At 44.1% G+C, this 21,400-nt stretch overlaps 1 protein-coding gene across 3 annotated transcripts in view; it reads right to left on the minus strand.

Moving 5' to 3' along the window:
- TRA2A (transformer 2 alpha homolog) overlaps positions 1 to 20,602 on the minus strand; it is an 83,182-nt gene extending 62,580 nt beyond the window's left edge. For all 3 annotated transcript variants that reach the window (XM_070944444.1, XM_070944445.1, XM_070944443.1), the window contains exons 1-2: positions 20,486 to 20,602; positions 6,335 to 6,468 (exon numbers count right to left, since the gene is read on the minus strand). In XM_070944444.1, coding sequence (XP_070800545.1) covers positions 6,335 to 6,468; positions 20,486 to 20,521 — 170 coding nt within the window. In that variant the 5' untranslated portion in view covers positions 20,522 to 20,602. The remainder of the gene's footprint in view (positions 1 to 6,334; positions 6,469 to 20,485) is intronic.
- Positions 20,603 to 21,400: the final 798 nt, after the last annotated feature.

Raw genomic sequence — 21,400 nt, forward strand, 5'->3', positions numbered from 1 at the left:
ATAATAGCATTCTTCCCTTCGGTCAAGGTCATGGTGTTTATGCATCTAGAGGAGGAGTGGTTGCAGGGATGGCTCAAGTTGGGACTGATGATGATTGGACCATGTGACAGACTGATGGGTGAAGGGGCTGGATTTGGGGTTTTGATTTACTGAGGGAAAACCCGGAACCCTCAGATTCGGGTTTTCCCAGATGTGCCAGTATACCTACTCTAATAAAATGGAACTTTGAAAAATGCCTGCCTCTGAGTTTTTACTTGGACTCGGGGACTTTCTGGAATGCTGACACCTATTATCACATAAGAATCAAAGGAGATGAGTGGAAGACAGCCTTTAAATGTCCGCTTGGCAGCTTCCAATTCAAAGTCATGCAGTTTGGTGTGCAGGGAGCCCCAGCAGTCTTCATGCAATTAATAAATGAAGTGCTACATGAGCACTTACAGGTGAAACTCGAAAAATTAGAATATTGTGCAAAAGTTCATTTATTTCAGTAATGCAACTGAAAAGGTGAAACTAATATATGAGATAGACTCATTACATGCAAAGCGAGATAGTTCAAGACTTGATTTGTCATACTTTTGATGATTATGGCTTACAGCTCATGAAAACCCCAAATTCACAATCTCAGAAAATTAGAATATTGTGAAAAGGTTCAATATTCTAGGCTTAGTGTCCCACTCTAATCAGATAATTAAGCCATAACACCTGCAAAGGGTTCCTGAGCCTTTAAATGGTCTCTCAGTCTGGTTCAGTAGGAATCACAATCATGGGAAAGACTGCTGACCTGACAGTTGTGCAGAAAACCATCATTGACACCCTCCACAAGGAGGGAAAGCCTCAAAAGGTAATTGCAAAAGAAGTTGGACGTTCCCAAAGTGCTGTATCAAAACACATTAATAGAAAGTTATGTGGAAGGGAAAAGTGTGGAAGAAAAAGGTGCACAAGCAGCAGGGATGACCGCAGCCTGGAGAGGATTGTCAGGAAAAGGCCATTCAAAAGTGTTGGGGACTTTCACAAGGAGTGGACTGAGGCTGGAGTCAGTGCATAAAGAGCCACCACACACAGATGGATCCTGGACATGGGCTTCAAATGTCGTATTCCTCTTGTCAAGCTGCTCCTGAACAACAAACAATGTCAGAAGCGTCTTACCTGGGCTAAAGAAAAAAAGAACTGGTCTGTTGCTCAGTGGTCCAAAGTCCTCTTTTCTGATGAGAGCAACTTTTGCATCTCATTTGGAAACCAAGGACCCAGAGTCTGGAGGAAGAATGGAGAGGCACACACTGCAAGAAGCTTGAAGTCCAGTGTGGATTTGGGGAGTCTGTGTTGATTTGGGGAGCCATGTCATCTGCTGGTGTTGGTCCACTGTGCTTCATTAAGTCCAGGGTCAACGCAGCCGTCTACCAGATTTTGGAGCACTTCATGCTTCCTTCCGCAGACGAGCTTTATGGGGATGCTGACTTCATTTTCCAGCAGGACTTGGCACCTGCCCACACTGCCAAAAGTACCAAAACTGGTTCAATGACCATGGGATTACTGTGCTTGATTGGCCAGCAAACTTGCCTGACCTGAACCCCATAGAGAATCTATGGGGCATTGCCAAGAGAAAGATGAGAGACATGACACCGAACAATGCAGAAGAGCTGAAGGCCGCTATTGAAGCATCCTGGTCTTCCATAACACCTCAGCAGTGCCACAGGCTGATAGCATCCATGCCACGCCGCATTGAGGCAGTAATTGATGCAAAAGGGGCCCAAACCAAGTACTGAGTACATGTGTATGCTTATACTTTTCAGAGGTCCGATATTGTTCTATGTACAATCCTTGTTTTATTGATTTCATGTAATATTCTAATTTTCTGAGATTGTGAATTTGGGGTTTTCATGAGCTGTAAGCCATAATCATCAAAAGTATGACAAATCAAGGCTTGAACTATCTCGCTTTGCATGTAATGAGTCTATCTCATATATTAGTTTCACCTTTTAAGTTGCATTACTGAAATAAATGAACTTTTGTACAATATTCTAATTTTTTGAGTTTCACCTGTATACAAAGGAGTCCTAGTTTACTTAGATGACATTCTTATATTCAGCGAAACTCTCCAGAGCATGTAAAGCTAGTGCGGCAAGTACTGAAAAAACTCCTCGCCGCAAAGCTCTACGCGGAGCTGTCAAAATGTTAATTCCATCAAACCTCCCAAGATTATCTAGGCTACCGAATATCCAGCAGAGGGGTGGAAATGGATCCAGGAAAAGTGAAAGCGGTGCTAGATTGGCAGCCCCCATGCACCCGCAAACAGCTTCAAATCTTCCTGGGATTTGCAAACTTTTACAGGCAATTTACCCCAGCATTCGCAGAAGTCACCCTGCCCCTCACAGAACTGTTAAAAACAGGGTCTCCTCCTGCGGCACCACAGCCGAACCAACTGCTCAATGGACTGCCAAAGAGCCTTTGAGAAATTAAAACGGCTCTTTGCCGAGGAGCCGATCCTTCAACACCCGGACCCAGAACGACAGTTCATCATCCAAGTGGACGCCAGCGATGTAGCTGTGGCAGCCATACTCCTACAGAAGGACCCACAAGGACAGCTCCTACCCTGTGCCCAGTGGTGAAATCCAGCAAGTTCTGACAGGTTCTAGAGAACCGGTAGCGTAAATTTTGAGCAGTTCGGAGAACTGGCAAATACCACCTCTGGCTGGCTCCAGAGTGGGGTGGGAATGGAGATTTAGCAGTATCTTTCCCCTGCCACGCCCACCAAGCCACACCCACAGAAAAAAATTAGTAAAAAAAATTGGATTTCACCACTGCCTGTGCCTACATGTCCAAGAAGCTCACCAACACCGAAAGGAGGTGGGCCATTTGGGAGAAAGAAACCTACGCAGTCCACTGGGTCCTCCTCTCCTGGAGACATTTTCTGGAAGGGAGTAAAGTGCCCTTCGAGGTCTGTACTGATCACAAAAACCTTGAGGCTCTAAAAACCCCCAGAAAACTATCTCCCAAACAAATCCGTTGGGTACAATACTTCAGACAATTTAAATTTGAGCTGAAGTACATCCCAGCAGGAAAAAATCTGCTAGCTGATGCCCTACCGAGAAAACCCCAATTCTATAGCCACTGGGAAGAAGTGGGTCTACGTTATCATTCCCCCCTCGCAATCAGCCGCACAAGTCACCACTAGGGGTCAAACCAGACAACAACCCGATCCCAGCTGTGACAAGCTGACAGCGGCACTGAAAACAGTGCTTCTAACTGACCCATGGCTCATAGATAATAGAAATATCTTGAAGAGAGATGGACTGGCTTGGAAGGGATCAAAGCTATATGTCCCTGCCAAATTGAGACTGGAAGTACTACAGCGCAGCCATGACTTCCGACTGGCTGGCCATTTCAGATTCTTAAAAACCCTGCACCTGGCCAGGAAGCTATTTTGGTGGCCGAAAATGAAAGCTGTGCCACCTGTGCTGCCATGAAGATGAGACCATGGAAACCTCCTGGGCTCCTCCAGCAAGTAGCTAGCCCCAGCCGACCTTGGGAGGAAATTGCAATGGACTTTATAGTCGAGCTCCCAGAGAGTGGGGGGAATACAGTCATTTGGACAGTAATCAACTTATTTTCAAAGCAAGCCCACTTCACAGCCTGTTCCGGATGGCCATCAGTGAAAAAGCTGGCAAAGAATTTCATCAAACAGATTTACCAACTGCATGGAATACCCCGCCAGGTCATCTCAGACCGTGGAGTCCAATTCACGGCTACATTTTGGAGAGAGTTCCTGAGATCGGTCAGATGCACACAAGGACTTAGCTCAGTTTTCCATCCGAGTACGAACAGAGCTGCAGAACGAGCGAATGCAATGGTGGAACAATATATAAGATGTTATGTGGATTACCAACAAGAGAACTGGGTGGACCTGCTGCCGTTTGCTGAAGTGGTTTACAACAACGCCGTGCACAGTAGCACTGGATTAACCCCCTTCTAGATCACCAGCAGCATGGACTTTGTACCCATGCCCAAACTGCCCAGAGAACCCCCCTCCCCCATGACCCTGACAGAATGGAGTCACTGAGGAAAGGCTGGGAGAACACTAAAAAAGTGCTAGCAGAAGCCGCTGAGGCATATAAAAAGCAGGCAGGCAAACACTGATCTCTTCAACCTCTTTTCCATGTCTGAGATCGGGTTTATCTATCAACCAAATACATAAGACTAAAGCTACCTAGTAAAAAGCTGGGACCCAAGTTTTTAGGTCCATTCCCAATAGTGAAAGTAATTAACCCAGTGACAGTTCATCTTAACCTCCCCCGGATTCTAGGAAAAGTACATCCTGTTTTCCACTGTAGTCTGTTGAAGCCTTTGGGTCTAGATTAAGACCACAAACTCAACCACCTCCCAAACCTATCGTGGTGCAAGGAGAAACCCATTATGAAGTAAAAACGATTTTAAACTCTAGATTATATAGAGGTCGACTACAATATTTAGTTCATTGGAAGGGGTACCCTTTGTCTGAAGCTACTTGGGTTAAAAGCTGGGATGTAAAAGCAGACAGGCTAGTAAAACAATTGCATGATAAATACCCTGATAAACCCAAGGGTCCCGGGGGGGGGGGGTGTTAAGTCTTTTGAATTAACCCCGTGTTACTCTCGTTACAGGACACTATCTTCTGATGGGGGGGGGACAGCCTGTCAGGCCTGGAAGCCATCTTTTGCATTGGGCCTTCAGGCCTGCCACATTTACTACTGTGGGAAACTGGGAGGGGGGATTGTATGGAGCAGGGGTGATATCAGGGGTGAAATCCAGGAGGTTCTGACAGGTTCTGGAGAACCGGTAGCGGAAATTTTGAGCAGTTCGGAGAACCGGCAAATACCAGCTCTGGCTGGGCCCAGAGTGGGGTGGGAATGGAGATTTTGCAATATCCTTCCCTCAGGAGTGGGGTGGGAATGGGGATTTTGCAGTTTTTTTTTTTTTTTTTTTTTAATTTGATTTATATGCCGCCCTTCTCCGGAGACTCAGGGCGGCTTACAATGCTTTAAGCAATAGCCTTCATACTTTTGTATATTTTATACAAAGTCAGCTTATTGCCCCCACAAACTGGGTCCTCATTTCACCTACCTTAGAAAGGATGGAAGGCTGAGTCAACCTTGAGCCTTGGAGAGATTCGAACCAGCAGAAATTGCAGGCAGCTGTGTTAATAACAGGGTGCACTAAACCCTTGTACTATCAAGGCAGTATCCTTCCCCTGGAGTGGGGTGGGAACGGAGATTTTGCAGTATCCTTCCGCCGCCACGCCCAGCAAGCCAGCCCACCAAGCCACACCACACCCACAGAACCGGTAGTAAAAAATTTGGATTTCACCATTGGGTGATATATAGTCATAACAACATTCCTTTCTCAGAGTCAAGGACAACTTGCCCTGCACCTGGAGGGGTGTGACTGGGAGGCATCTCCAGTTGGGACGGTGCTGTGATCGGACCATGTGATGGACATGTGGGTGCTGGGCAGGGACCTGGACTTTTCTTTGGGTGGGAAAAACCTGGAAGCTTTCAGATTTGGGTTTTCCCAGATGTGCCAATATGACATCTCTAATAAAATAGAACTTTGAGGAACTTCAAGCCTCGGAGTCTTCTTTCATTGGGGGTGTTACTTGGAACCCTGACACACACACACAGAGGTTTGATCAGATCGTTCTCGCTCTCTCACCCCACCTCATGGTGGCGGCACTAGCCATGCTCTCCACAGCGGCCTGCAGCTGATCCAAGGCGCACAGGCTGATGCCCTTTGGGCGCCTGCCTCCACCTCCTGCTGAAGTCGGCCTCGGTGTGGATGCCGCCTCCTGTGCGCACATGGGGGCGGGTGGGGTATGCCCAGCCAGGCCAGGCCTTGTGATAAAAAAAAAATAAGACCTCCCCGAAAATAAGCCCAAGTGCTTATTTTGGGGCCCAAAAGAAAATAAGACTGGGTCTTGTTTTCGGAGAAACATGGTAGTCTTTTTACATTCTTATAGGTACATTTTCGTATTTTATAACTACATGTAGCAATGAACTTAAATGTCTTACCTGTATTTCTACATTTGTACGTGCATGCTTGCGTATTGTTAAAGCACATTACAATTGCATTGAAACATGCATAGAACTGTTCAGACGGGCTTCAACAATGTCATAACGTTCTCTAATCATCTTCTTTTTTTTGCCATTATCACTATATGGCTACTTATGAAGTTTCTGGATATTTTTCAAGCCTTGACAATAAAAAAATCTTATTACAATGTCTAAATTTTCCATTGAAAGGTCCAACCAACAATCAAACAAGTTTAACATATTCAAGTTTTTAATAAATAACATACACATACCTGGATTTTGATCTTGATTGTGAGTGTGATTCAGAATGTTTAGAAGCTCTTGATGGGCTACGAGATCCTGACCTGCTCTCAGATTTTACACAAGCAGGACTCCCAGCTGGAGATTTTGACTGAGAGCGTGAGTCCTAATGAAAGAAGCAGTATTAAAAATGGTATTGGTTGCACAAAACCTACCGTCTTTTGTTAAAAGTAACTATATATTATTGAGTGTGCCTGAAAAATAAACGGTTAGGAAATACCCTCCAGGACAAGATTCTCTTTAACCCAGTTAACACTGTGAAATTCCTCAAACAATTCCCTATTAAACCAGACGACCAATACTCTTATTAACTAAGTAATCATGCAAATTCATCTACAACTTGATCAGACACTGGAACATAAACCATACATTTACTTAACCTAGGACCCATTCATTCTTCCAGATTCTTTTAATTCTACTTCACTCTTGCTTTCTACTTTTCTTCATTCTTCATTGACTTTTTCATTTTTCATACTTCGTGTATTCTTCCCCAATTCAAACAATTCATTATAGCCTTAAAAATATTCAAGCGCTTCTATCTGACCAATCTTCTGTTCAATTTTTTCCCCCAATTTTAATTTTCTGATCTTTAACACTTTTCATTAGCCTTCTTTTATCTTGATTTATCTTCCACATTCTTGGAAAAAATTCTTCCATTTCTTCACGAACATTAACCTTAATGGAAAAAGAACATTTAGTATATTTAAGCACGTGGGGATTATAAAACCCTGCTGGAGTTTCAGAATTTTACCTACTAAAATGGAATAGTCAGCAGGTGAAATGCAAATAACTAGTTTATAAAAGCAATGTTTAAAAATATTTTAACTGATATAATCATACAGGCTCTACTAATAACTCCACTGATTTTCTTGAAGTATTTCCCAAATATTCTATACCTATTCTGCTCCCTAACTTCAGTAACTTTTCAAGTCTGTAATATATATCTGTATCTGTTTATATCTACACACACGCACACACACAATTTTAAGTAATATACTTGCCTGAAGTTTTTTTAGACGAGTAGGATCTCATGTCTTACTACAAATTTAGTTATTTTACACACACACACACACACACACACACACACACACACACACACACACGTGATGGTTGTTCAAGTCCCAAATCTGTACTGAAAATTCAAATTTGATTGAACTCTTTGGATTCTGGCCATAGAAACTTCCTCAAGATTTATAAATCCCACAATTTACATCTATCACTAAGCACGATTGTTTTATTCAAAAGTTACAAAATATTTGTACAGTAAAATAAAAACAAAGGTGAACTATTTGTGTTCAATAGAAGATATAGTGCTGGTAATGGGTTAACTACTTGACTAGGATGTCTACTTTGTAGTCCATCAGAAGAAATATATCAGACAAGGCAATATAGAAAGAGCAAGCATATTATATATATTAGAGTATCTAATATTATTTGTTCTCCCCAAATAAAGAACCAATCAGGAATTACTTTCAAATTTAACTCAAAAGCTGATCTCAAAAAGATCCAAATTTCATTCAGGAATTAAAAATGCTAATTTTATTATCTAATTTCAGATTTTTTTAAAATATTGGATAAATTTGTAAAAATCTCAAACATTTTTCAGCTTTAGCAAGGATCTGCAAATGCTTGGTGGCTTTTGTAAAATCCAAGTTTTATGTATTTCTCTATAATACTTTCCCACAATTAAATATTTATTTTATTTTTCATTTATTGGTTTGATTTATATGCTGCCCTTTTCCGGAGACTCAGGGCGGCTATAATCCAGAACCACTTCAGGAAAGTAAAAATTTGTAATCTGGGAAGAATGGGTAGGAAGAAATATGACAACAAGATGGCGACCCGGGTTTAGGCTCGCCGTGATAGAGATGGGGTCTTGGCTTGCGAGGGTCTCCGGGGGGGTCGTTTGACCTTCTGGGACCCCCTGCCCGGCGGGCGTGCTTCTAGCCGGTCGATTGAGAGCTTTTCGGGCTCTCTAAGGTGCCGACAACAACGTGGCACCGACGTTCCGACACTCCGACGAACAGCTGTTCCGAGGCCGCCATGAGAAGGGCGGCGTTTGTGATCTATGGGCGGCGGCGGGTAGCGGCGGCGACGGAGGAACAGAAACGGCCAGCCTTCGGCTATGTTTGGATGGCTGGTGCGACGGCTGCGGTGGGGGCGCTGGCGTCGTCGCGGACTGCACCCCCCCCGTGTCAGAGTAGTGGAAGTAGACGCCGGGGGGAAGGAAACGGACGTCGAAGGAGGTGAGGGTGAATGGAAGATGTTGGTGGTGCCCGCGATGATGCCAGCGCCTCCACCGACGCCGTTGTAGCAGCCATTGGGACGGCTGGAGTCGTGTAACCGAAGAAGAACGTGAGGGGGGAGCCTCCATCTTTGAATTTTAACCTTGGCAACTTCGGGCCGCCATGGGGCTCTGGGGTAATTCCCAAACTTTAGCTCCCATGGCGAGGCCTCCTCCATAACCATCTCGGGGGGCTAGGACTGGGCATATAGGATGGTTGGAAGACCTGGAAGACTCGAGGGGGGGGTTAATGAGGGTGGAGGGGCTGTTGGAGTTACTGCGCAGCCCTGGTTAACCCTCTCCCCCCCTCCCCTCCCATCCTAGTTGGGCCATTATCAGGCCCTATGATTAACTTGCTTGCCCTGCCGGTTTCTGCTCGATGGAGGTGGCCCCCACTTCTATCTGCTTGCCTGTATTATCCATCTGTACGCTACCTGTATGAATACTGTGGACAGCTTACTTTCTTCTGGAGACTTTGGACCTGGCTCTGTTTGTTATCTAGCACGCTGGCTGTATGAAAAATGGCAGCTTACAGGAGGACGAACGGAGCCGGTTTCTATCATTGTTTCACTATCGATGGGATGTACCATCTTCCCCATGGCGAGTTGTCCAACCATCGTGAGAGGATGGTTGGACGATTACCCTCGAATTGGTTGGAACATTGGACTCCTCCACTGCCGTGAGAGGACAGTGGAGACTCTTCCGCTTATGGTCAACCTGCCTCTTCCGCTTATGGTCAACCTGCCTTTTTCAGGACAATTTGGACTATCATGGAGCCCTGGGCCATACCTTATCACTACCTCAGAGCTTAGATGTACCGAAGGGCACAGCTTCTTGCATTGCGAGACTCCCCCCTCTCGCAAGCCTGGCCCTCTACGTTATCGAGGGTCTACCTCAATGACGGGTCTTGGAACCCAGAGAGGTGGCATGCGGCGAAGAGGGGGTTGAGGGGTTTTTTATGTAAATTTTTGGAAAAAAATTTAAGGGGTCCCGGGGGGGGGGGGAGGTAAAACTGGAACTAGGGCAGTGGGTTTGGGGGATAACCCACCAAGGGGAAGGTCAGGCCTGGCCACTATACGCGGCGGGGGGGGGTGGGAGTTCCGGAGGAAATGGGGGGGGTCGAGCTTGTCCAGATTGTGTTTTTACCATCGGTACTGTGAGGGGGAGGGGTAGATATGGCGGGAGCAGGGGGCCATATCATGTTAAGGGAGCGCGCACCCGCTGTCTCCATGCGGTAGCGTGCTCCGGCCCCCAAGGCTCCACTCGTTCTCCAGGTTGCACAGACCCTCAGGGCCCGGGCCTTCGGCTGATGTTGTGCAATGCCAGGTCCGCAGTAAATAAAGCCCCCCTCATTTGTGATCTTGTTCTGGAGGGGGGCGTGGACCTGGCAGGGCTTACGGAGACCTGGTTGGGCCTGGAGGGAGGGGTCCCTCTGGTAGAAATGTGCCCACCAGGCTTCCACGGATTCCATCAACCGAGGTCTCAGGGGAGGGGAGGGGGAGTAGCGGTTATTATTAGAGAAGGTTTTAGGCCGAGGGAGGCCACTGTTCCTCAGACGGCCGGTTGTGAGACCCTCCTTGTGAAGTGGGGTCATGGGGTTCAGATGGGTTTGCTGATCACGTACCTGGCTCCCTGCCACGTGGCAGCAGCCCTGCCCGAGCTACTCAACGTTATCGCCGCGGTGGCGGTTGATACCCCCAGACTTATGGTCATGGGGGATTTCAACCTGCCGTCTGTGGGTGAGACGTCTGAGGTGGCTCGGGAGTTCATGGCTTCCATGACGGCTATGGATCTGACCCAGCTAATTCATGGCCCTACGCACATGGGGGGAAACACACTGGACTTGATTTTTGTCTCTGGACAGTGGCTGAGTGATCTCGAGATAGGGGACATAGCCATCGAGCCCTTGTCATGGTCGGATCACTCTCTCCTTCGCCTTGATCTTCGAACCGCTGCTCCCCGCCGCAGGGAGGCGGAACCGATAAGATGGTACCGCCCCAGGCGCCTGATGGAACCTGATAGGTTCCAGACGGAGCTTGGGCCAATGCCTGAGGTCCTGGCTCACGCCTCGACTGGAGACTTAGTGGCCGCCTGGGATAGGGCGGCCGCTGGAGCTCTGGATCGAGTCGTGCCTTTGCGGCCTCTGACCAGGCGCCGATCTCACCTGGCTCCTTGGTTTACCGAGGAGCTGAGGGAGATGAAGCGCCGGAAAAGACGCCTAGAGAGTAGTTGGAGGGCCAGTCTTTCTGAATCTGACCGGACACTGGTAAGATCTCATATTAAGAATTACCTAGTGGCGATAAAAGCAGCGAAATGTACTCATCTTGCTGCTCTTATTGCGTCATCAGATAACCGCCCGGCCACCCTGTTTAGGGTGACCCGCTCCCTGCTCCACCAGGAAGCGAGGGAGGACCCCTTGGAGGGAAGAGCCGAGGACTTTGTTCAGTATCTGTATGACAAAATCACTCAGATTCGGGAAGATCTGGACTCCGACTGGGTAGATCCAGTGGGGATGACGGAGGCAGGTCCTGAGAATGTTATCTGGGATGAGTTTGATCCTGTGACCCCTGAGGACGTGGACAGGATTCTGGGTAGACTGAACGCGACCACATGTTTGTTGGACCCGTGCCCCTCCTGGTTAGTGCTGGCTTCCCGGGAGGTGACGCGAGGCTGGCTCCAGGGGATTATAAATGCTTCATTGAGTGAGGGTGTCTTTCCCGCCGCCTTGAAAGAGGTGGTGGTGAGACCTCTCCTCAAGAAGCCTTCCCTGGATCCGGCAATATTGGCTAATTATCGTCCAGTCTCCAACCTTCGCTTTGTTGCGAAGGTTGTTGAGAGTGTGGTGGCACGACAGTTTCCCCGGTACCTGGATGAAACGACGTATCTAGATCCGTTCCAGTCGGGCTTCAGGCCTGGGTACAGCACGGAAACGGCATTGGTCGCGTTGGTTGATGATCTCTGGAGGGCTCGGGACAGAGGCTGTTCCTCTATCCTGGTCCTATTAGATCTCTCAGCGGCTTTTGATACCATCGACCATGGTATCATGCTGCACCGGTTGGAAGAGTTGGGGGTGGGAGGCACCGTACTACGGTGGTTCTCCTCCTTTCTCTCCGACCGGTCGCAGTCTGTGTTGACAGGGGGGCAGAGGTCGACCCCGAGGCCCCTTATATGTGGGGTGCCACAAGGATCGGTCCTCTCGCCCCTTTTGTTCAACATTTATGTGAAGCCGCTGGGCGAGATCATCCGTGGTTTCGGGGTGGAGTACCATCAGTACGCTGACGACACCCAGCTGTACATCTCCACCCCAGACCACCCCAATGATGCCCTTGAAGTGATGTCCCGGTGCCTGGAGGCCGTACGGATCTGGATGGGGAGAAACAGGCTCAGACTCAACCCATCCAAGACCGAGTGGCTGTGGTTTCCGACGTCCCGATATAGTCAGCTGGTGCCATCGCTGACTATTGGGGGCGAAGCATTGGCCCCCACGGAGAGGGCTCGCAACTTGGGTGTCCTCCTGGATTCACGGCTGTCTTTAGAAGAGCACTTGACGGCCGTGACCGGGAGGATTTTTCATCAGGTTCGCCTGATTCGCCAGTTGCGTCCCTTTCTGGATCAGGACTCGTTACGCACGGTCACTCATGCCCTCGTCACCTCCCGTCTGGACTACTGTAACGCTCTCTACATGGGGCTCCCCTTGAGGAGCACTCGGAGGCTCCAACTGGCGCAGAGTGCAGCCGCGCGGGTGGTGATGGGAGCGACGTGGCGCTCCCATGTAACGCCCCTCCTGCGCGAGCTGCACTGGCTCCCGGTGGTCTTCCGAGTGCGCTTCAAGGTTTTGGTTATCAACTTTAGAGCGCTCCATGGCTTAGGACCTGGTTATCTACGGGACCGCCTGCTACCACCAATAGCCTCCCACCGACCAGTACGCTCCCATAGAGAGGGGCTCCTCCGGGTGCCGTCGGCCAAACAATGTCGACTGGCGGCCCCCAGGGGGAGAGCCTTCTCTGTGGGGGCACCTACTATCTGGAACGCGCTCCCCCCCGAGATACGGAGGATTCCGGATCTGCGTACCTTCCGTCGCACGCTTAAGACGTTCCTATTCCAGCAAGCCGGCCTGACCTAAACTTCTCCGCTTTTAAATGGGAATTTTAAATTTGGTTTTAAATTATTGGGGTTTTAAATATGGTTCAGCCAAATTTATTTAATTTGTTTTATCTCTATTTTAAATTTTGTACTTCCATGTTTTATTTTTATGGCTGTTCACCGCCCTGAGTCCTTCGGGAGTAGGGCGGTATACAAATTCAATAAATACAAATACAAATACAAATACAACACTGGAAAATGCATACAACCAAAGATAATGCTAGACAGCCTACTTGAAAGGAACTCTTTTTTGACAAAGAGTTTCTGATCCAAGGTGCCCAAATAAAAGGTCTCTTCAACTACGTACAAAAGTAATGAAATATATTGTGGGGTGTCACATTAATTTAGCAACTGACAATTCTACACAGACTCTGTTTAACAGATAAAACCAACTTATATAATGACTAATAATTAATTTTAATTTATCAGACTGACGTTAATTTTAAGGAATATTTCTACAATATTCCTAAATAGTGAACTGCCTGAAAAATTCCACTCAACTGGACTTTATTCACATATTTACATTCTTACATGACTAAGGTTTCATGGACTACACTTTAGTAAAGCCGATGGAGCCATAAATGCAACTTTTTACTACCATTGTTAATGTTAACATTAATTTTTAAAATCTCTATTTTTTGTACTATATTTTGATTCTTATTGATAGTAGAGTGTACTTGAATAGAAAAGTAGGATATAAATCAAGTAATATACAGTATTGTAATTCTAGTCTGAAAGCCACTTTGGTGTTGTTATTAAGGCATAAGGCTAGAAACTGGGAGACCATGAGTTCTAGTCCTACCTTGGGCATAAAGCTGGCTGGGTGACCTTGGGCCAGTCATGTTCTCTCAGCTCTAGGAAAGAGTCAATGGCAAACCATTTCTGAAAAACTTTTGCAAGAAAACTGCAGGAACTTGTCCAGGCAGTCTTTGAGAATTAGACACTATTGAATGAAAGGGAAAAAATGCATATGCAAGGCTATCAACACTAGAAAAAGACAATGGAACAGTTATATTAAGAGAAGTATTTTTAAACCTTCATCATGTAGGCTTAAATCTATATGCCTATTATTTTAACACAACTTTGGAAAACAGACAATTAAGCTTTATTGTCTTGATGCTATTTCCACTTAAATCATTTTAAAGTTGTGTTCTGACCCATGCATTCAGAAATAGTGCACTTTTAATGCAAGGATGTCTGTTTAAAGTGACATGGTTACTGAATCTTTTACATATTTTTTTCCCAAATTAAAAATATACATTTCACCAACTTTATTGGCCACATCTCTGGCCAATTTCACCAAACAACCCTGGAAAAGAATTGTATGTATATCAGTGATACACTACTTCACTTTCTTCCCTTCTGCCCATCCTGGATATGTTCATAAGGTCACCAGGAATCAAGCTTAACTGAAAGAGAACTTTATCCTGGTTTGAAAGTCCACTTTTAGTTAAGCTTGATTACTGGTGACCTTATGAACATATTCAGGGTGGGGCAAAGGCAACCATACTATGTGATTTCCTATTGCTTCTTTCTGGATTTTTTCCCAATTTCCAAATCACTGGGATTTCCCAGTGGCCCCCTATCTTTGTAAACTTTTTGAGATTAACCAAGGTCAACATCAAAAGCATGCTAACATTATTAGAAGGCAACCCCATGTTTATAAATAGTCTTTGCTTTTAAATCTGCATTTCAGGCGCTTGGCAACTGGCTCATCTTTACGACGTATTGCAGTGTTCCATAGTCATGTGATGTGATTTATGATTTATTCTGGCCAAAAAAAGCCCACAGGAATGCACTGACTTGCTTAATGACCATGGTGTTTCACAACCACCACAAAAAAGGTGGTAAAATTGGGCCAGTCACGTGGGTGCCTCAACTTACGACTTTCATGATGTGTGATGGAAATTCCAGGCTTCATTACGGTTGTAAGTCGAGGACTTACAACCATATATGAAAATCACAAATATTAAAGAACATTCATCAATATATTCATATTGTCAAGTAAGATAATTTCTACAGGGAAAATATAACATTTAGGTTGGTGCATTTATCATAGGGACTGTACTATCTTCTCAAAATTGCAATGGGCGACTCAGAATTTCTCCAGACTCTTGAAACTTAAGAGATCGCCGTGGATCACTCAACATTATGAGGTTCCTTCCTTTGGTCTAAACCTAGGGGAAAGCTAGTGACTTTGATCACTCAAAAGCCAGATTGCCAGATGAACATCAGGAAACCCAGATAAGCTGCTCTTCTGCAGCTTTTCTTCTACAAAAATAGCAGTGGTTGTTACATTACACAGGCCATTCTTAGAGTATGGAATAAATACAAATCTGGGTTGTGCCCAAAAACACCTTTGTGGCTTTTAGTGCAAGAAACATTCTATAGATAAGAGATGAGAAATCATAAATATAAATGGTTAAGTACTTTACAGATCACAAACCATGTGTTCCAAGGCCACTGCGACTGCAAGGACTACCTGTAGATAGAGATACTTGTCAATGTAAGACTGAGTTTGAAACAGAATTATGTACTAATGATGAACATATTATTGCTAAAACGTATAAGCCTCTGTTGAAATATGAGACAAAACACGTGAAACAATGTATGAAAATAGGGGCTAAAATGTTGGTTACAATATAGAAATGGATCAATGGGAAAATATGTGGTTGAAGGAATTGAGATTTACATTATGTTTTAATATTAAATTAAATATTTAATATTATAATTTTTATAAAACATATTGTTGGTATTTGTCACCAGAAAAATTGTCTAGAATGTATAAAGGTACTTTGAATCATTGCTGGAAACATGAAGAACATCAAGTGACATTTTATCATATTTGGTGGATGTGCAAAAAACCAAAAAATGAAACCAGGGGCTATTTTTTGGGGGCCAATTGGCAGGGAACTAGAAAAAAGTTATGGAAATTTGTTTCTATATATGACAACTGCAGCAAGATTATTATATGGAGTCCTTGGTGCTCTCCGAGCTTGGTTGTTTTCTTGCAGACGTTTCATTACCCAACTAGGAAACATCGTCAGTGCTAGAAGGGAATGGGGTTTGCTCTTTTTATATACTAGTGGCTTGTCCAGTCAGTGTTGGTGGGAGTGTTCTTGGTGGTTCCTTAATCAGGTTGTTGTTTAATGTTTGTCTGGCTGAGTTGGTTGTTCCTCAATTGGGGTACTGTTTAACTGCTTGATTGTTGTTCTGGTGTTAATCCGTTTATCTGGGTGTCAACTGCTAGTGAGGAAGAGTTCTGTCCTTTTTTATTCCTTTTTAGCCTTTTCACTGTCTCTTTTGAATGGTGTGTAAATGTTGTTTATCTCTATGAACTTGTTGATGGCTAATTTGTCTGAGTGCCAAGCTTCTAGGAATTCTGTAACACTTTTGGATTTAGCTTAATCTAGAATGCTGAGTTTCCCAGTTGAAACTATGGTTACGTCTGTCCAGGTGTTGTGACATTAAGGAGTTCTCATCACATCTTCTGACTGCTAGTTGGTGTTCGTGGATGTGTTCTGCCAGTCTTCTGCCTGTTTGTCCTACTGTTTCAGTCATTATATTGTATGTTGTAGTTGACTCCTGTTTTTTCTTCTGGGGCTACTGGATTTTTTGGTTTAAGATGTTTTGGAGAATTTTAGTTGGTTTGTGTGTTATGGTGCTACTGTGTGGTTGTACTAGCTTACTGGTTATTTCTGCGATGCTTTTGGTGTATGGCAGTGTTATCCTTTTCACAGCTTGTGCTGGTTGTGCTATAGTGGGTTGAGTAGTCCGGCACTTTTTGATGAAGTTGCGTGGATATCCATTTTGTTGGAAGATGTTGTGTAAGTTGTCTGTTTCCTTTTTTGGTGTTCAAAGTTGCTGCAGTGCATTTGTACTAATCCAAATAATTAAACAAGCACATATAAACATACAGATTATATAATCTATTTAAGATAATAATCTCTTTGAGGGAGATGGGAGGTACAGAAATGTGAAAAATAAAATATGCTCAAAAGTGGAAAGGTTCAACACTACCCACAATGGAGGAATGGTCGATGAAGATGATGAAACTTGCAGAGATGGCTAAATTAACTTCTTTGATTAGAGAAGTCAGTTTCTACATTTATGGCTGACTGGAAACTCTTATAGACTTTTTACATAAATCAGAAAAAAATGTACTTAGGATTTCTGGTTTCGCTGAGTGAACGTTTTTGTAATTGAGGAGTAAGAGAACTTTGTAAGCATACTTGTATTTGCTGCAAAGAAAATTGCAAGCTTCTATTTCTTTTTATCCTTTCTTCACTTTTATTTTTTCTGTGTTCTCCTTATTCTATATTAGTTTGTTTTTATGTTCTCTTTAAAAATTTAATTAAAAAGTATATTAAAAATAGCAGTGGTTATAAAATATTTACCTAGTTAATGAGAGGGAAGGTAGAATTTGCATGCTATTTAATTTATTACGAAAGCCTGTCAATAGTTTTATGCCATTAGCAACTCAGAACAGAACCTGAATCACAAGGCATCAAATAAAAAAAAAATACGATTTATGCAGCTCAGGCTAGGTGACCTCAAACATTCTGTATTTACTGATAGTGGAGCAGGTTTTTCAGTATCTATTCTAAAAATAGTAAACTAGCATGATAGTGATAGACTGAAATTTCACAATAAATTTTTAAAAATAAAAACAGACTCACCATTCTAATTCTTATCTGCCCCACTTGTCTCTATATAAAATAGATTCTTTTCACCCTGCCTCTGATATAGGTTAACTTCCACCAACAAAAATGAACAGTGTACTTGGATATTCTATTAATACAGGTAGTCGAGTTACGACCACAATTGAGCCCACAATTTATGTTGCTAAGTGAAATATTTAAGTGAGTTTTGCCCCATTTTTCTTGCCACAGTTGTTAAGTGAATCATTGCATTTATTAAATTAGTAATATGGTTGTTAAGTGAATCTGGCTTCCCTATTGACTTTGTCAGAAGTTCACAAAAGGTTGTGACATGACCCTGGGAAACTGCAACTGTCATAAATATGAACCACTTGCCAAACATCTTAATTTTGATCATGTGACCATGGGGATGCCGGAATGGTCGTGTGAAAAACGGTCGTAACTCATTTTTTCCAGTGCTGTTGTAACTTTGAACAGTCACTAAACAAACTGTTGTAGGTCAAGGACTACCTGTACTAAGCCATTTCCCCCATATTGCATTTAAGACTTAAAAACAGTTATTAAAAATATTTACAATCATGTGCTCGCTTTGGCAGCACATATACTAAAATTGGAACGATACAGAAAAATATTTACAATCATGTAGAAAATTCAAGTAAATGAAAATGCAAAAAGAACCTATCTTCCCCCACCCAAAATGTAACACATGGCCACAAGAACTCACTATTCGGAAAGGTTTGAAAACATGGCTCTGATGTCTTGCTTGTGGCTCACAAAGGAACATGCAGCCATGGGGCTGGTTAGTGCCCTGAAGGCCCTCCCCTGCCTTTTAATTTACTTTTAATGTTGCATTTTAACTATCTTTGACTCTTCAAAAGCACTTGAGGGCAGGACAAGAAGCAATGGGTGGAAACTAATCAAGGAGAGAAGCAACCTAGAACTAAAAAGAAACTTCCTGACAGAACAATTAATCAGTGGAACAACTTGCCTCCAGAAGTTGTAAATGCTCCAACACTGGAAGTTTTTAAGATTGGATAACCATTTTTCTGAAATGCTATAGGGTTTCCTGCCTAAGCAGGGGGTTGGACTAGAAGATCTCCAAGGTCCCTTCCAACTCTGTTATAATATTTTATTTGTACACTGCCTAGAGTCGCTCTGTGAGGGAGATGGGCAGTTTCTAAATTTGATATCTCAAATAATTTCTGAATCCTGGGATAACTATAGTGAAAGCTGTGGTCCAAACTACTATGTTGCTAGTCTTTAACAGTCTTTATATTGTTCCTAGGCCACTGGAAGCTTCAAAGGCAAGTGCATGCTCCCTGGACTCGGCCAAGAAATTCAGAGGTAGCTAAGGCAGAACACTCAACTAAGAGAAGTGCACCTCAGCAAAATAAAATAAAATAAATACAATAAAAAACCATCCTACTTCAATGACATAAGGAACAATTTATAAAGAAACAAAGCAGCATTTGACTGCACCCAATCAGGCTCTTAATCTAGTAATTAAGAATCTGATCTAGTAATGTTGGGCAATTTATTTTTTCACACACCTATACACTTCTATCTTGCTTGGTTTCAGATTGTTTCATTTGTTTCACTTCTTCTCAACTTCCAGATACTGCTTCAATGTTAAGAAGATAACCTGTTTCCCCCAAAATAAGACATCCCCTGATAATAAACCCAATCGGGCTTTTGAGCACATGGCAATAAGGCCAAGCGCTTATTTCAGGGTTCAAAAAAATATAAGACAGGGTCTTATTTTTGGGGAAACATGGTATGTGTTATTGAACTTCTACATAGGAAATCAAACAATGTCCTCAATATAGCAAAAGCACTTATCTTCACAGCTTTACATTTAATTTTGTTGTTTTTCAAGATTTAAAATGTGAGAATCAGCTTTATGAAGCATCATTACTAGTGGCAAACTGAACATTAATTGTACAGACAGAAGTAAGATCCACAGATAAGATTTGCAGTAAAACCACACTCTTCTATTAGCATTTTTGAGAAAACTACAAGATACCTCACTTTTTAAAAATGATTTTTCCCAAGTTTATAAGATAGGAGGGGAATGAAATTCTCACTTTTTAATACTGTAATCACACACACACACACACACACACACACCACAGAGCTAAATCTAAAGAAACTAACACTCTTCCCAGACAGTATCTTTAAAAGCATGCCGTTATACTCCGTACAGAAATTTTTTAAAAAAATCTTTCAATAATTAATGACCTGAGAAGTTATTTAAGATAGTGCAAAATAAAACTGGAACAGTGGCAAGTAGCTTCCAATTCAATCTTTTCATCATTACTACCCACAATAACGCAGAAAATATCCGCTAGTACCATACCTTAATACCTTATCGTAAGAAAATGTTGACTCTCTTCCGGTGTAAACCTACTCATGCTGGAAGCTTAATGGCATTTTTAACTGGAAAAAAAAACCTGAAGCCATTTTCATTATATTACAAAAGGCCCTCAACTCTCTCCCAGGCCAAGAGGGCTTTTATCGCCGACCCACCCGATTTCTGACTGTGTAGGGTCCCTTCCCACTAGCCCCGCATTTTCTATTTGGATTTGTCGGGGGGGGGGCTCTTATTTATTACAGTGAAAAAGATTATTTAAAGCAAACGGGAATGAAAGAACCGCAAAATGGGGAAAATCTAGGGACAGAGCAAACGTTTTAAAAAAGCGAAAGGGCGCTAGAACCCAAACCCATTAAAAGGGTGAGGGATGGCACCAAAAGAAGAGTCGGGGATCATGGTTTGTAAGTCCGAAGAGCCTGGTCCGGAAGGAAGGAAGCAGGGCCAAGTCGAAACAGACGAGCGTGCGGCCGCTGCGATCGAGATGCAGCGTAGCCCCTCAGCTGAAGGAACCATTTTGGCAAGGAACAACGAAGTGTCTCGGGATGAATCCAGCCCGCTCAGCACCCGACCCGGAGGGTTATTTTTCCTCTTCGCCCATTTCTTGCCCTCAGGGCCAGGCCAGGCTTCCGACACCTCGCACCGCACAGAACCGCTCGCTACTCACCCTCCCCTCGAAGTTATTCTCCTCCACGTCACTCATGCTGGCGCGTGTCTAAGGCGGCAGGTGGCCAAACAAGCGGGAATCCAATGCCACTACCTCCAATTACTTAACTTGTCTGCTGTGGCGATGGGAACGTAAAATGGCGCCTCAGTCAGTAAGGTCTGCGCACGACGCTGACGCTAAGGGACCGGGACGGACTCTTGGTGCCACGCCCCAATATGCCTCAGTGTTGGCACAGACGACGAACGGAACAATATGTCATCTGGGCGACTGGCGCAGGCGCAGTTCAATCAGAGCTGGAAGAGACCTTGGAGGTTTTCTAGCCCAGGGGTCCCCAACATTTTGGACCTCAGGGACCACCAAGTTCATAATTTTAAATCTCGCGGACCATTAATACGAATCCAGCGCGCCACTTGCTGAAGCGCCTGGACTCCCAGTGACGGGATGGGGTCCTTCAGGCACTCCCCCTCCTCTCTTTCTCCCAGTCATTCTCTCTCTCTCATCTCTCTTTCTCTCTCTCTATCCCCCTCTCTTTCTCTCAATTCTTGCGAGATTTAAAATTCCCAAAATTTATACTCACAACTCCAAGACAAGCCTGGTTAACAAAATCAAAGATTTATTAGAGAAAAACATGAAAATAAAAACAAGAAAAGCGGTTGCAAGCGCGGCCTCTTAGACTCTTCCCAAATGGATTGAGTTCAAAGAGCACAAAAAGCAGTTTTCAAGCTATACATTTTATACACCTTTACAATGCATGCCACGCCTAAGAAGCCCTCCCAACTCCCCCTTATTCTCTTAAATCATCCTTTAAGTTGTTTTACACTTTAAAGGGTCATCTTGACAATTTCCGTCCATCCCCCCCCCCCCCCCCCCATGTTCCTGTCTCCTGATAGCGATTTTTGCCCAAGGCTTAAATTC

Source organism: Pituophis catenifer, unplaced genomic scaffold, assembly GCF_029215685.1.
Source record: "Pituophis catenifer annectens isolate HBS135680 unplaced genomic scaffold, rPitCat1.0.hap2 SCAF_5, whole genome shotgun sequence".
Classification (NCBI taxonomy): Eukaryota; Metazoa; Chordata; class Lepidosauria; order Squamata; family Colubridae; genus Pituophis; species Pituophis catenifer.